General features: G+C 51.4%; 1 protein-coding gene across 5 annotated transcripts; it reads right to left on the bottom strand.

The window, feature by feature from the left end:
- Window positions 1-596: 596 nt before the first annotated feature.
- On the bottom strand, window positions 597-16,192 carry kif7 (kinesin family member 7). 5 transcript variants are annotated; one of them, XM_035418871.1, is made up of 19 exons: window positions 15,956-16,191; window positions 14,359-14,758; window positions 13,473-13,673; window positions 12,040-12,433; window positions 11,382-11,922; window positions 10,989-11,132; window positions 10,554-10,757; window positions 10,191-10,372; window positions 9,757-9,881; window positions 9,074-9,226; window positions 7,791-7,993; window positions 6,850-7,047; window positions 6,247-6,372; window positions 5,307-5,447; window positions 3,600-3,815; window positions 2,689-2,895; window positions 2,247-2,445; window positions 1,649-1,807; window positions 597-1,225 (listed from the first exon to the last, which is right to left on the bottom strand). In XM_035418871.1, the coding sequence occupies exons 2-19, from the start codon at window positions 14,684-14,686 to the stop codon at window positions 819-821; spliced, it is 4,128 nt and encodes a 1,375-aa protein (XP_035274762.1). In that variant the 5' UTR covers window positions 14,687-14,758; window positions 15,956-16,191; the 3' UTR covers window positions 597-818. The 5 variants fall into 5 exon arrangements, 4 of the variants coding, with proteins under 4 accessions (XP_035274762.1, XP_035274761.1, XP_035274763.1 ...); XM_035418870.1 differs by having other exon boundaries at window positions 5,307-5,483; window positions 15,956-16,190; XM_035418872.1 differs by lacking the exon at window positions 6,247-6,372.
- Window positions 16,193-16,489: the final 297 nt, after the last annotated feature.

Below are 16,489 nucleotides of genomic sequence, written 5' to 3' on the forward strand. Positions count from 1 at the left end.
AATTTGTGGTAGGTATGAACAAAGACAATCATTATTACACAGACATATGAATATGCATATTGAATGTGAAGGGTCTGCAACTCAGGCAAGTGGGGTAAAGGAAAACTAATTTGACTAAGGATCAGAACATTGTTGATTGCTAGCAGGCTCACAGAATTATTTGATTATTATTACTATGGGAATCACTACCAATGAGGGCGATCATTTCTCTCTTCTTCTGAAAAACGATTCATTCAAAACCTGCAACTAAAAAGCAAGGTTTAAAGGTTTATATTTTAAGGTTTATAAAGTTTCAAAGTGCAAATAATTTATGACATATAAAACTGAATATGAAACACTATCGTTTTCATTACTGTGCACTATTGCACTATTTAATTTCTACAATAATAATGTTTGGACTTCCAATTAAGTGGATGCTCATTTAAGTGCACAAAAATGTTAAATGGAAATAACATAGTTTTACATTCTGAGACGTTTAAATGACGATATCATCTATCAATTCAAGTGATCATATCAAGAGAAACTGCTATATTTTAAATTCAAAAACATGGTCAACCCAGTAACTTTTTCAAGTGCTTTAAATTAATCTCAAAAACTAATAACAACCAAAGTTTTTAATTTATTTATAAAGATACAATATTACATAGTGTAAAAAGTGAGACTACATATTAGAAAATGTCATTAATTACATCACTGAAATCATGAAATGTATATGCACAGGGGTTATAGAGTGGAATGAAAAAACTATGGTAGTCATTTCCTTTAAGCAAAATGCGCATCGGAGCGTATTCTGCAGATGAGCACACTGGGTTGTTTATTCACACCGGATTTTTCCGCACATCAATGATGGCCGTGTTGGTGACCAGGGGCCCGGTGTTCAGGCTGGACCTGCGCAGGTCCCGGCGCGGTTTGGCGAGGGGCAGGGGAGGGGGGCCCCCCCAGTGTCCCGGGGCGATGGCGGACTGGAGGACGCGGTTCGCCGGGAGCTCGCTGGCCGCCCTCTGCCGCAGCTCCTCCATGCCGTGCTGGTCCTCGCTGGGGAGGGAGGAGCGCCTCCAGGAGGGCGGGAGGGGGGCGCGCACCAGCTCGCGCAGCTCCTCCCGGGACCTGGCCGCCCGCTCCGCCCTCTCCGCCTCCGCCGCGCGCTTCCCCACGCCGTCGTCGGGCCCTCTGGCCTGCGTTCGCTCAGCGCCGCCCCCCGCTCCTCTGCCCTCGCAGGTCAGCGCTGTGAAGGGGAGGGGGGGGGCATGTTAATTCACCTGTGCAAAATCTGCATGGTGCCCCCGCGTTCATGCCGAAGGGCTGTGATTTCACTCATGCATCATAATTAACGTTACAGCACTTTCACCTCAATCACATACCAAGAAAATCAACATCAGCCAGTGTTACCAGACAGTCTCTGACATGGAAACCAGAAAGAATAAGAAATTTGGGAAGGCCAGGGAATGCCAAGAGAAGATCAGTAACAGAGATGGAAGAACTGGAATCATCATGGACAGAACTGGAGAAACCGGCCAAAAACAGTATAATGGAAAAGGTTCAATACGTGACCTATTCTGCCCACGTAGCAACAGGGGTTCAGTAAGGAAGTCTTTCCCTATGGTGTGGACATGAATTTGCATAATTCTTAAAGGAAAAGGTCCTCCACCTTTCTGTTCCGTGGACTGGCTGGCCTGAGCGCACAGTTCCCTCAGTTTATTGCTCAGCTCCTGGTTGGCCCACTTGCAGTGGCTCAGCTCCTTGCCCAGGTTGTGGATCCAGCCCTCATACTGCCGCTGCCTACCGGCCAGACCCTCGTCCATTTGTTCTGACCGGGGAAATGAGACATAAACCCAATCGCTTAGAACGCGCACACACACACTCGCACCCGCACGCACAAGCGTATACGCACACATGGACACACACACGAACACACACGGACACACGCGCACGGACACACACACACACACACACAGGGACACACCCGCCTTGTCATGCTACAGGGAGGTGGGCTGAACGGGGTAGTGGGTGAGGCTGGGCCGTTCCGAGGCGGTTAGCGCCGCGCTTGTTGTGCATGTATGGAAATGCGCCGGCTGCCCCGTGTTCTTGGCAGCTCCCGGCAGAGCAGCTGCGCAGTGTCCTGGCGCGTGGGCAGGGGGTGAGAAGGAGCGCGTCTGCGCGGCGCTCTGGGGTGTCGCGGCAGAGCGGCGGCGGGCGGGGGGGCGGGGTGGGGTGGGGGGTGGGGGCGGCGTGGGGGCGGGGCGCACCTCGGCACTGCTGCAGCAGGAGCTGGACGCTCCGCTCGTGCTCCTTCTGCTGCAGGGTGAGGCGGCGGTCGGCGTCCAGGCGCTGGCGCTCCAGAGCCGCCTCCAGCCACGCCAGCTTCCGCTGCTCCTCCTCCGACCGCATCTCCATCTCCGCCAGCGCCACCTGCAGCCGCCGCTCCTCCTCCCGCAGGGACACCACCTGAGGCCCGGGGCGCGCATACGCATCAGCACGCGAGTCACACGGCTCATACGTGAACATACATGTAAAACTGTCCTACTACTTCTCTCTTTATAAGACTAGGTAAAAGAGACCATCTCCGTCAATGGAGGCAAAATGCTCAGTTTTAGTTTCTCACAAAGGAGCTTCAGAGGAAGGTTTGCATTTGATTGGCTCGCTGAAGGTCGCCGGCGGTAACGAGAGGTGCCGCGGCGGTGGGCTGACCTTATCAAAGTACTTGCAGAGCAGGGCGCGGGTCTCGGACGCGGACAGGTAGCTGAGCTTGGCCATCAGGTTCATCTCCCACTGGGACAGCATGCTGGCCGAGGCGCGCAGCTGCCTCTGCCTCTGCGTGATGGCCTCGTTCTTGTACTCGATGGCCGCGTCCAGGGCCTCGATGGCCTCGTCCAGCTGGAACAGCGTGCGCTCCTCCTGGGGAGGGGAGAACAGAGGCCCCGTCAGCACAGTTAGCACGCTAGCGTGTGCCAATCTGATAATAGCACCAACGGAGATGCACGTTGTCCATTAACCCCTCCGAGCAACGAGCAAGCCTCCTAGTTGCCGGCGTCCTGAGTTTGCTGAACACAGACACACGGTGCTCCTGTAACCAAACTATGGAAACAACAAACTGTGTGTTGATGAGACGTGACGAGACAACTATGCAAAAATCTGTATTCTGTCATAGCAACAAGATAAGGGCAACAATAGCCTGAACGTATGTCAATACAGCAGTGAAAAATGCTGCTCTTTCAATAGCGGAATAAACAAGACGAATTCTTATGCAATATTGGTATGTGCGCATTGGTCACAATAGACAACTGTTAGCCCTTGCTAATAATGATCTGCACACTTGTATTGGGGGCTGGCTAATAGCTGTTAGTGTATGGCCATTGTTAGCGTAGTGGCTCATAGTGGGCTTCTTTGTTAGAATTCATACTGCTCACAATGAAACCGAGGGTCTTTCAAGAGACGCTATTCTCTAATGCGGGCATTTCACATACTGCAGTGTAAGCTTTCATAGGCTCAGTTAGGTGTTGTGTTTGATGTGTCGGTTTACCGTGTAGCTGTGGACAAAGCCACAAACACAACCCTGAAGAGGCAGCGGAGTCAGCGGCGGCCCCGGCTCCCCGGCTCACCTCGGGGGACAGCAGGCTGCCCTGCCGCAGCTTGTCGTCCAGCTCGGCCCGCTGCTTGAGGAGCAGGTCCTTCTCCTGCCGCAGGTTGGAGATCTCCTGGCGCAGCTGCTGCGAGTCCTGCGCGCTGGAGCTGCGCAGCTGCCCGTTCCGCTCGCTCAGCTCCCGCTCCAGCGACTCGATGCGCCCCGTCAGCACCAGCAGGTCTTTGTTCAGGGCCTGTGGGGGTGGGGTGGGGAAGGGGGGGGGGGTTGGGTGTGAGGAGGAGAGGTGATTTTCACACGGTTATAGAGAAGGTGAGGACTGTTGACCCGCTCAGCGCTCGTGAACCATGCGATTGACGTAGTGAGGTGAGGATATTGATTCCTGTGAGTGATCAAGTAAGTCACAGGCTCCTGTGAGGAGAGACTCTCGCTCCTTTGTCTGAAACCATAACGAGTGGATGAATGTGGAGCCGACTCAAAGCCTTTGTGTGTGCTTAAGTGTATGTGAATGTGCTAGAGAGTGTGTGTTTGTGCATGCGTGTACACAAATATGTGTGGATATTATCTTTTTACAGGAATGGAAACAGTACTAACGCACAGCAAATCCACACACTCCGAGGTTCATCAGAAGCTGTTTCGTGTGCTAAGTCGAGTCAAACCTGGAATGGCTCAAAAACTGCAATGAAATGGGAAGGCCACTGCCATCCCTGCATTACAGTGTTTACACTTGTACTTGTACCGTGACTAATACAGGCTGTGCAGCCAGTTTCAGGTCAAGAACAAGGCTTAGTGTCTGACAGGCTGGACACTGCAGTGCGTGTCTGAAACAAGGCTTAGTGTCTGACAGGCTGGACACTGCAGTGCGTGTCTGAAACAAGGCTTAGTGTCTGACAGGCTGGACACTGCAGTGCGTGTCTGAAACAAGGCTTAGTGTCTGACAGGCTGGACACTGCAGTGCGTGTCTGAAATAAGGCTTAGTGTCTGACAGGCTGGACACTGCAGTACGTGTCTGAAACAAGGCTTAGTGTCTGACAGGCTGGACACTGCAGTGCGTGTCTGAAACAAGGCTTAGTGTCTGACAGGCTGGACACTGCAGTGCGTGTCTGAAACAAGGCTTAGTGTCTGACAGGCTGGACACTGCAGTGCGTGTCTGAAACAAGGCTTAGTGTCTGACAGGCTGGACACTGCAGTGCGTGTCTGAAACAAGGCTTAGTGTCTGACAGGCTGGACACTGCAGTGCGTGTCTGAAACAAGGTTTAGTGTCTGACAGGTTGGACACTGCAGTGCGTGTCTGAAACAAGGCTTAGTGTCTGACAGGCTGGACACTGCAGTGCGTGTCTGAAACAAGGCTTAGTGTCTGACAGGTTGGACAGTGTCACGCAGCTCCTGGGCTCAGGGAGCAGAACGGAACTCAGGGAGCTGAATGGAGCTCAGGGAGCAGAACGGAACTCAGGGAGCTGAATGGAGCTGAACGGAACTGAACGGAGCTCAGGGAGCTGAACGGAGCTGAACGGAGCTCAGGGAGCTGAACAGAGCTCAGGAAGCTGAATGGAGCTCAGGGAGCTGAATGGAGCTGAACGGAGCTGAACGGAGCTCAGGGAGCTGAATGGAGCTCAGGGAGCTGAATGGAGCTCAGGGAGCTGAATGGAGCTCAGGGAGCTGAACGGAGCTCAGGGAGGTGAACGGAGCTCAGGGAGCTGAACGGAGCTGAACGGAGCAGACCCACCTGGCTGGACCGCAGCCTCTTGGACTCCAGGCCGCTGCGCTCCTGCAGGAGGGCCTCTTTCTTGGCCAGGATCTCCTCCCGCTTGGTCAGCTCCCCCTCCAGGTCCTCCAGGCCGCGGCGCTGCTCCAGCACCCGCTCCATCTCCTCGTCCAGCCATCGCTTCTGCTCCTCGATCTTCTGCGCGCGTCCGCGGCAACGGAGGGGGGGAGGGAGGGAGGGAAGTCACGAGCGGGGAGTTTTAAATAGCTCCTTCTGCCTGTGTGTTGTAGTCACCACTGCTCAACAAGAGCATGCATGTACGCGCGCGCACAAAAAAACAAGCCAAAACAAGTCTTATTGCGGCGTTAAAAATAAAAAACACTCGAGCCCCAGGAATCCAGGTTCAGAGCGGCACAGAGCGAGATGAGGTGGCGGAGGGGAGGAGCTCGGTGTGGGGCCGGGGCTTGTAGCAACAAGACACTGCAGTTTGGCTCAAAAATACATTTAAGCATACACGCACACAAACACAAATGCTAGGACAAACACACAATTTTTCTCACAGGATTTTGTAGGTCATAGCTATCTACCAATCGGCGGCATATTATATAAATATATATATATAAAAATCTAGTTATGAATATTGTGCATTAAAAGGCTTTCTCTATTACTTTCAGGTAGCACACAGGAAGAACATGCATTTCACTTCACGGAAATAACCTGAGCTCATCTGCACTTCCTTCCCCCTTGAAAGGTGCCTCATTTAACATTTTCTGGACCCCCCCTCCCCCCCCCTCCCCATATATGCACAGGCACTTTTTCTTCCCCCGCTCCGGCACAAAGAAACTGAGCTGAGAGCACACTCATGAGAGCACGCTTGTGAGAGCACACTCATGAGAGCACAAAGGCCGGCCTGTTTCCGGCTGCTGTTTTTAGCGCTCGGGGGGGGGGGGGGGGGGGGCACCTGCTGCTCCTCCAGAGAGACCACCGAGCCGTTGCTCCCGCTTCGCCTCTTCCGCTGGAAAGCCGCAATCTCCTCCGTCTTGATCCTCAGAATCTTCTGCTGCTGCTCGTTCTTCATCTCCAGCTCCTGCCCGCGGAGGAGGAGGAGGAGGAAAACATTCAGCGGCCCTTCAGCACACCGACACGCGCAGAGCACCAAAGCCCTTTATCCGCTGGAACCAAAGGTCCATTACCTGCCTCTGTCGTCACCTGAGAAAACCTGGGCCCAGAACAGCAGAGCTGGGAGCACTGCATGATATCGCCATTTCACAGTGGATCAAGCCAAGCGCTTTAACCATTTACTAAACTGTAGGACGGTTTATTGGAAAAATGGACCATTCATTTATTTGGCACATTACATTTATTTAGCAGACGCTTTTATCCAAAGCAACGTACAAAAGTGCATATCAAGGTCATTGGACTGCTACAAAACACAGGTTCGATAAGGTACAATACTCATTTAGTACAGCTATTTGTAGGCACTTTTTTGGGGCAGGTGGCAGGAGAGTGTGAGCGTGGCGTGGTGGCGGCCCGGCAGTGGCCCGCTGGCAGCGGCGGCGCTCACCTTGACGCGGTGCTTGCCCCTCTGCATCTCGCTCTCCAGCCGGCGCTTCTGCTGGCTCTCCTGGCGGAGGCGGCGCTGGAGCAGGTCCTGCTGCTGCCGCATGCTCTGCACGTTCCTCTCCAGCTCCAGCACCCGCCGCTCGCTCTGCGCCGACAGCGAGGCCAGCTGCGCCGTGTCCCGCTGCTTCTGCTTCAGCACCTGCGGGGGCGGGGCCAGAGTCGCACGCGCTCAGTCCGGGACGCCACGAGCGCGACCCACTTCCCCGCTGGAGGGAGTTTCCTGGCTACGCGTGCGTGACGTTTCGCATTCGCTCAGTGTGGACAGAACACCGTGTGACCTAATCTTCCAGGCATCCATCCCCTCATGGCTCCTGAGCTGCTCACTTAGCGAAGGTGCCCACCATGAGCGCAGGCTGGCGCTATGCCAGTCTACATTCTGGCAGCCTCATTAGCCAACTATCGCTGGACACCTGCAGGGATGGATCTGGTGCGTCTGTTAGCCAGGGTCCCCGCTGCTCCGAACAACATTTCACACACCCACAGGCTACCAGTTATTTGGCAAGACTTGCCAGCATTGCATGGCCTGTGGCTTGGTAAATAAAGAGTATTGTATAGCCAGTGGAACGGTAAATAAAGAGTACTGTACAGCCTGTGGCATGGTAAATAAAGAGTATTGTATAGCCGGTGGCATAGTAAATACTGAGTATTGTACAGCCTGTGGTGAGGTAAATAAAAAGTACCGTATACCTGGTGGAATGGTAAATACTGAGTATTGTACAGCCTGTGGTGGGGTAAATAACCACTGGCTCGAGGACATGTGCTTTGGGAGAGTCCACAAAGCAAGAGGCACGGAGGTTACCTGTAAAACGGCTGCAGTTCTGCTACATCGCTCAGCACATCAGCGGTGCTCACGGTGGTGTTTCTCTGTGGCCGTCTCCTTACCTGCACTTTGCTCTGCGCAGCCGCGATCTTCCTGCGGCACTCCTGCGCCTTGGAGCGCTCGGCTGGGTCGCGCGGCTCCTGCACCTCCAGGTCCTGCAGCTGCCGCTGCGCCTCCAGCAGCTCCGCCCGCGCCTGCTCCGCCTCCCCCTCCAGCGCAGAGATCTTCCGGCTGTACTGCTTGTTCATGGCCTGGGCGTCCTTCCCTGTAGACACAGCACAACACGGCGATTCATAACACGTAATTACCAGCATTAAATGTACACCATTAAATATACTGGATTTTCAGCATTAGGATGCAAAACAATAAACAGACTGGATTTTCAGAACTAGAATGGAAACCATTAAATACACTGGATTTTAAGCATTAGAATGAAAACTGTTAATTGCATTGGATTTTCAGCACAGTGCAAACATATAAATACACCGGCTTCATGGAGCCAGAATACTGTGCCACCCAGTTACCTTTCACACAGAATGAGAGACATTTATGAGGAACTGAAAATGGCAGAAATAAAAAAAGTTTTGCTTGACATCCATCACAAGCAAAGCACCATGGGATTACTGGCTCTCAGACTCCAAAGTCTTCCCTTTTGAATGACTGGTTTCAGTAACAGTCAACACCACTTCAATAAGGGACACTTGAAGCCTGAGAGTCTGCAATCCCATAGTGCATTGCTCCATAGAACTGGTAAACAAAGTCTGCAGACTTTCTAAACTCAAATAATAAAACTATTTTTCAAATGGGAACCAAATCAGAGATCCTTAATTTATGGTTTTCTGCACTTTCAGTTTCTACTATTCCTATTATTTACAATTGCTCGTTGACTGACAATAATTTAGTAGGAAAACTGTTTTAAAACAACTGCAAATTAATAACAATTATAATTAATGCATTTAATGCTGCCATTTTCTACAGTTACCCTAATGTGGGCTGGGTTGATAAGAATGATTACCATACAATCAGGCCTTAAAAAAGGCAAAAAGCAAATGCTTTCACAATTTAAAAACACCTACACATTTTAGGCCAAGGCATCTACTTACAACACACGCTGAAAGTGTTTTTGGCATAAAACAAAACAAAAAAGCTTTCACTCAACCGGCTGAAACGCATAATTGTTCAAAAACAAGCACGCGGTTAATTGTGAGCACTTAAAACATTTGCATCATAAAATGCTGTGGCACAAGTCATCCCCGTTTCCATTAGGAGAAGCCTGCGCTTCCATTGGTGCGCTGAGCGGAGAGGCTGCAGCAGCCGGGAGACGGAGCGGAGGCCGGCGGCCTACCTGTCTTCACCAGCTCTTTAATCAGCTCCTCCTTCATGCGGATGTTGATTGACAGCTCTCGGATCTTCTGCTGGGCCTGGAGGAGCCCTCGCTCTCCCGGCCCCCCTCCTCCCAGGGACTCCCGCACGGAGCTCCCCCCGCCGCTGCAGTCGGCTGGAGGACGGACAGAGATCTCAGCGCTGGCGTGCCAGGAGAAGCGCGGGGCTCGCGTTTGTAGCGTTTCAGAGGGGGAGTTCTGTTCGAGGGCCAGGTTCCCACTGTGTGCATCCTACCCTGAACCAAAAGGCCCTCCTACTCTGAGAAGGGCCCAGAAGCGTGATCATCCAGAATACTAAGCTGAATGGGAAAGGCCCCTAAGATTGTTCTGCATTTCAACCAGCTTCCGGAAACAGTTTAGATGCTAAATGATAAAAAAAAACAAAAAACCTCTTAATAATCTCGAGGGCTGTTTACTTGGTGTGTACATGGTAAAAAAAACACATTAATAACTACTCTGGGGTGTATATCATAAACTGCTTGACATTTATAAAAGATTTCTGCATGCTTATGGGAATGGCAAACATGAGAAGCCAAGGGATACAGGCTTATAGGACAGGAAGTGAGCATCACGGAGGGGAAAACCGCAGGTCTAATTCGAGCAAGGTGCACCGTCCACCCCAGTGAATCATGTGCGCTCCACTCACACGTGCGCCTGTGGCTGTGAGCGGGCGGGTGGCCGGGCTCCGGGAGCAGGGAGAGGTTCCCCACCGCTCTGCCCGCTGACCCTCCGCACGAGCCCTCCCGCCTCAGCCAGGACAGGTTCACATGTCTGCAACACAGTCAGCACACGGCTGAGATGTTTGTATGGAATCACATCGGACTCTTCGGGCTAAATATACCATTAGGCACACTGTAAATTGAGATGAGCAACAGTAAAAGTTTGGACACAATGGCGATTTGACTGATCTATTTTTTTAAAATCATATTTAAGTAATGAGATAAAAATGTATGATTTTTATTAAAGACAACTGCTAACAAACCCTACAGCAATACAAAATAGGGATTTTATGGTCCAAATCAACCACTTGTTATCCATATTAACGACACTGATGGTAAATATGTGAAGCGTGATCCGCACTTCCGTCTGTCTCTGTTCCATCTGATGTGTACGTCTTCACCCTCCTCCTCCTCCTGTTCCTCCTCCTCTTGTGCCTCCCCCCTGCCTGGGGTCTCAGGGTCATGAGGAGACTCTCTCTGACCTAGCAGGCCGCTCTCCTCCAGACCCGGGGGCCTGAATGGACCCCTGCCCAAACAGTAGGTCTGAAACCATAACCACAATGACACACACAGCCTAGTTCAGCTCGGCCCTTTCTGCATCATGGAACTGGAATTCAACAGTGTGGAATCGGACTCAAATCACACACACGGGCAGCTCACACATTATAATTAGGCTCAACGAGTGAATAATTGCAATGAAAACCTGATCCGGACTCGCATTTACCTCTAGGAAAGGGGTCCTTCCGGCGTCTCCGTTAGACAAAGGGCTGACGCGGCCAGCGTTAGCGTTAGCGGCGGCGGGCCGCACGGAGCTCATGGGAGCCGTGTGAGGCCTGGCTTTCACGTGCACCAGCTCCATGTGGCCCGGCTGGGAAATGAGACTGTGCAGCTCGGCGATCAGGTCCTGCTGCTCCTGGAGCCTGTCGCTCTGGGGTAACACAGGGGCAAGCGTGAGTCCCAGCGACCCGCCACAGACGCCAAACACTGCTAGCGCTGAGCCCTCTCAGCTCTTCCAGGTCTAATTAGAGGCAGGTCGGTGTCCTGCCAGCAGGTGGCTTCCGTTCAGGACCCCCACGCATGTGGAGAGCCCTGGGATGGATGAGCCTGCTGTTCGCTGGGAGTGCCATTTCCCATGCCTGCGTTAAACCCCGACCCTTACCTGCAGTTTGTACTGCTCCATGGCGTCCTCCAGAGCGGCCAGGAAGTCCGTGTTCTCCCTCTCCAGCTGCTGGACTCGGGCCTGCAGGAGAGACGTGCGGTCTCCTCGTTCTCTGTCCCACTCCTCCAGCCCGTGCTCTGGAGCCTGAGACACACACCCACACATCACACCTCAGTCCATCCCAAACAGCTACCTCAGGACATCTGTCCTATTTAATGATAAACCAACTGAAAATTAATTTGAAATCGTTGGGAAAAAGTCAAGCACTATTTCACAATGAACACCAGGGAAGAGTATGGTGGACACAGCGAGCTGACACTAAAAAAGAAGGGCCGTTGTGCCTCAGAAAGCAGCCTAGAAGTGCGCTACAGGCCCTGGCTCTCGGCTGGTTACCTGGTTTCGGGCGGCTCCGCCCCCCTTCTTCAGGGCGGCGCTGCCCTCGGTGGAGGTGCTCTCGATGCCGCTGTCCGGCCCGGAGGCGGTGGTGAGCTCGCTGCGCTCCTCCTCCACGGCGCACAGCCACTCCTTCACGCGGAGGACCTGGCCGGCGCTCAGTGTGCCCTCCCCCTGCAGCTCCATCAGCAGCCGGTAGGCCGCGTCCGTGCACGTCCTGTAGTGGGCGCTCTCGGCGCGCAGCTTGCCCACCTCGCCGCCCGGCGGCCGGGGCTTCCTGTCGGGGTCGGGCCGGGCGATGATGCGCGTCTCCGAGCGCTGCCGGTTCTCCAGGGCCCGCCGCAGGGCCCGGATCTGCATCTCCAGCCCCTCGGTGCGGTCCGGCTCGCCCCGGCAGTTCACCACCGCCTGGTTCTGGATGTTCCGCGCCCGCTTGGCGTAATTCAGAGTGTTGAGGCTCTCGTCGAAGTCCGAGGAGGAGGGGCTGATGCAGGCGATCATGAGGGTTTTGGCGTTCCCTCCCAGCGAGTCTTTCAGAATCCTGAACAGATAAAATGAGAGATGGATTTCCTTCCAGCAGAGAGAACGTCTCACATTCAAAAGGGGGGTCACAGCTCATAGTCACACTGGTGAGATATCAAAGGTTTCTGACATGCACCTGGTGATTTTGGAGTCCCGGTATGGGATGTGGGACCCCCTCCTCTTGGGGTCCCCCAGCGCCCCAATCACGTTGCCGAGAGCCAGGAGCCCGCTGTTGATCTGGATGCTCTCCTTCAGCCTCTCGCCGGTGTTCCCTGTTTTGAGGATCCGCTCCGAGCCCGCCAGGTCCACGAAGTGGAACTTGGAGGCGAGGATGTGCGGGCCGCCGCCGGGCCCCCGGGAGCCGCCGCCGGCCCGCCGCTGCTCCATCAGCACGGTGAAGATGGTGTGGGAGCGGCTGGAGCTGGGGTTCATCTGCGTGGCGCCCGTGTGCCGGGCCGTGTTCCCGCTCTCCAGGAGGCTGAGCACCTCGTCCAGCCCCTCCACCTCGCACTCCTTCACCCCGCACAGCACTGGAGACGCGCACACACACACAGCCGTGACATCAGCACCGTCACATGACCACCTCTCCTACCCCTGACAGGGTCTGAAGCTAACTTTTTCTGTTGAATAAAGCAATTGTGTTTGGATGAAAAAACTCACCAGACACTTGGACATTTTACCAGACACTATTTTTTTTCACACAATATGAAAATCAGAGCCGCATATGCATGCTTTGAAAAAATTTTTCAAATCTTTTATTTTCAGACAAAATTGATTTCACAATGCTATTAAATTAACAAACAATAGTAATTACAACATTTTGTCTATTTTTTTCGTAGCCTTCTTGTGCTGCTAAAAGCAACAAAATTGGAATTGGTTTTTGACTTTTTGGGGGCGTGTAGACAGTAGTCAGCACAGAACATGGCTTGCTTTTCAGCCTCAAATACCAGCCATTTGTGACACTTGCCTTTATCAAGCTTCCACTTCTCATTAAAACACTGTCTCTTTTTTTAACCTTGCTTTATTCTTTGACATTATCGTCTGCCTTCCTCTTTTCGACAGGTTGTTCACCCCAGTGATGTGCCGCCAGCTGACAACGTTAGAACATTTTGGCAATGATTTTCACAGAAGCGTGTTGGCTAATATTAGATTACTGCTCAATACCGCTCTAGCAGGCGTTACAACCCAAACATACCGCAGACATGTGCAATCAGAGTAGCTTAACAAATGCAAAGATTTGTGGGAATTGAAGTCCCATATTCTGATTGCGGCAATCACGTGAACTTCCACGTATGTCTCGGGAATTTTTTCAGCAGCTTGATTTTCACACGATAATGCGTCTGGTAAATTGGTCCTGTTTACCCAACACCGACATAACCTGCCCGCATTTGGCGAGTGGTCGGGTGCTAGTTTCAGACGCTGCCCTGAACACTAATGCCCACTCAGGTCAACACACTGATTGCACTAGTGAATGGAAACAGCGCTAGGATGCGACAGCATGCGACAGCAACGGCTTCTCGACTGTAGCCCGTTTCAACAGGCGTGTGCATCATGCCTGGCGACTCATACCGATGTTGCCCTTGTCGTCCTCTCGGATGTGGATGTCCTTGCTGGCCGTCTCCGCCTCCAGCAGGTCCCTGAAGTCCTCCTTGTACACCTCCAGGTAGGAGACCCTGACGGAGAAGTCGCTGAGGTCGTTCTCGTCCAGCAGCTTGAAGACCTCGGCCACGGCCCGCGGGATGACGCCCTGCTCGTCGTCCCTGAAGGAGGCTGCGGCCGAAAAATGCGCGCGGGTGTTAGCGTTCCCCCGGCTGCGGCCCACGCGCCCCGCTCCTGCGCCCGCGTCCGCCCGGAGCTCAGATGGAGAGCAGGCCTGCACGGGGCCGCGTTATTAAGCAGCGCCAGCTGCACTGTAGGAAGTGCAGTTGGCTCCGGTTTAGTGCGAACTCCTTCCCTTCCCTTCGCGCCTCTAATGGCAGCAGGCTCCCGGCTAATCCCCGCACAGGGGATGCTCGCTTCCTGCTCATCAGTGCCACCAACCTTGTTATTCACTCTTCAGATCTCATGGAACTAAAACCATGACAGACATTTATTCTTGTAACAGCATATTCTAACTGTTTTGATGAAAATCTCTTCCACACATGGAACATTTGCATTTACAGAGCACGTAAGATCATTACCCTGGTCAAGTCTGTCATTCCCCTGACATTTACTTAGTTGGGATATATCCAGCCGGACCTCCATATAGGCTAATCTCAACATAATGCTACCTTGAGGATAAAGGCAGTAATTAGAATAGATTTGGAATATACACCAAATACATTTGCACTGTCAGCAAGCTAGTAATTTACCAAGCACACAACCATTACCAAGGTCTGTTTATAAATGCATGCTGCAGGCATTGCTGAGGTTTTCATTTCTCATGGCACGATAAATCCAGAGACACGTCACTCACAAATATTGGCCTCTCCGATGGTGTAGGTCTTGCCGGAGCCAGTCTGCCCGTATGCAAAGACAGTGGCGTTGAAGCCCTGGAAAAAGGCCTCAATGAGAGGCTGGACACACGCGGAGTAGACCTCCTCCTGGCTGCTGCTCTCCTCGAAGACGAAGTCGCAGTGAAAATGGCGGTCGTGGCCCAGCGTGACCCTCCTCTCCTCCGGGTCCGCGGTAATGCAGCTCGCATGGCTGTGCAGCAGCTCCTTGGGCAGAAAGGGCCGAACTCTGACCGCCACCTGCACAGCAGTATCCTCAGCCCTGCCCTGCACCGGGCCTTTGGGAGACATGGGTCAGCTAATCAGCAGACCCGGGCACACCCGTGCTTCCGATCCGTCGCTGCAGCCATCGAACGAGTCGGACTGTCAAAGAGGATTCAAAATATTGAAAAGTCATTAAAAAGAACCCTCAAAGCTCAATTGGAGAATGGCTTATTGAAAGATGATTCACAATGAGAGAAAAAAACAAATGCTCTCACTAGCTAACAAGATAGCAACACCTTTTAGGGACTCCAACCAGAGATTACTAATTTAGACGAAAGTCGGGAAGTAAGAGGTAAAGTCAGGAACACAGAAGTAGAGCCCAAAGGTTTACCCAATCCATTAACCTGCCAACTAGGTAATTAAACTAGGGCCCTGGCCCCTGACTGACACGGGTCCTCAAAAAATATTAGAATGTAGGATTTTCTGGGGTGCTGGAGTTTCTGATGCAAGATATTTTTGTGGGTCACAAACTCCCTGGTGGCATCCCTGGATACAACTGGTTAATAATGTCAATACTATGATTGTTCCAGTCAAAGATTCCCATACCAGATAATTTTGTGAAAGCTAGTAACTTCAACAACTATTGGTCATCAGAAATAATATCAAACTAGCTAATGTAAGGTTAGATAAATGAGGTACGTTAAGCCAGGGTTAGTAGCTAAGTAACTTACAAGACCTATGAACTGCATCTTCACTTGAGACCAATCCTCCAACAGAAGCATAAATAATAATTAGCTATGAAAAATGAAAATCCTTCAAACGGTAAACCGTGAGCTGCATCTAACTGGCAGCCGGGCTATTTAGCTACTCTTTGTTAACATTGTCTGATTAGAGATTACACAGCTGACAAATTAACTGGTGTTGTGCAAGTATTTAATCAGAGCAAACTGTTAAATCACAGATAACAATCAAAGCAGCGTTGCACTAGTAAACCTTTGCGCATACGTACTGCATAACGTTAGACAACCAGCAAAGTAGCATCATAACATGACTTAACTACCGCTAACTAACGGTTCGAGATGCGAGTACATTCTCTAGCTAGCTGAGACGGGTTGTATTTGCACACACATTAAATTAATTAGCCTGGTAGCGAACAGGTATTCCAGGATCATGCACTGAGTCAGCTGTAAAGAAATCTCATTAACAAAACAAACTACTCCTTCAAGACACCCACATAGAAGCTGTTGGCTAGCGGTTAGCTAATCGCATCTCGCAAAAGACTAGCAAGCTAGCCAGGCAGTAAAAATGTTAGTTTAGTTGTGGAATAATAGCTTTGTTAGCAAGATAGTAACTTACCTTTTAGTATATATTACGAACGGTGGTACAAATAAGACATCTTCGGTTTGAAAAACCACATTTGCACTTGGCTTAAAACTCAATTTAACTTTTTGGGAAAGTTTTCAATGTTTAAAATGTTTTGGGTTTCAAAGATTCCCTTCGCGGCCCAGCCTTTGGGCAGGATTGGGAAAAGCCAAAAGTTGCAGTGATGTCATCCAGTCGACTTTGCGTATGCCTGCCCAAAATGATCTGGACTGCAAGTGAACTCCTGCGACGGTATTGTTATGCTTTACTATTTCAGCTATTATAAGTTCCTAAATTGATGAAGAAAAGTCATCACCATAGCGTGAGTGACAATAGGCTACGATATAATGTCGGTCTCTGGCAAAGCATATCGCATATTTAAAGCACAAGACTCGCACATTACTGTTTTTTTTATTTATTATTATTTTTTTTATAGCGCTTCAATTAGAGGATTTTTGAATATGCCCAGGACCTCTCCAGAATCTATAAACGATCTCTACTTGAATAGCATGTACCTAATCCTGTAAT

This window comes from Anguilla anguilla, chromosome 5 (genome assembly GCF_013347855.1).
Source record: "Anguilla anguilla isolate fAngAng1 chromosome 5, fAngAng1.pri, whole genome shotgun sequence".
Taxonomy (NCBI): domain Eukaryota; kingdom Metazoa; phylum Chordata; class Actinopteri; order Anguilliformes; family Anguillidae; genus Anguilla; species Anguilla anguilla.

Excerpts from the sequence above, each read along its gene's own strand:
- kif7 (XM_035418870.1), bottom strand. The coding sequence starts at position 14,686 with ATGTCTCCCAAAGGCCCGGTGCAGGGCAGGGCTGAGGATACTGCTGTG. Across the intron at positions 9,882-10,190 it reads TGGAACAGAGACAGACGGAA|ACATGTGAACCTGTCCTGGC; the intron begins GTGCGGATCACG and ends ACTGTGTTGCAG. Across the intron at positions 7,994-9,073 it reads TAAAGAGCTGGTGAAGACAG|GGAAGGACGCCCAGGCCATG; the intron begins GTAGGCCGCCGG and ends CTGTGTCTACAG.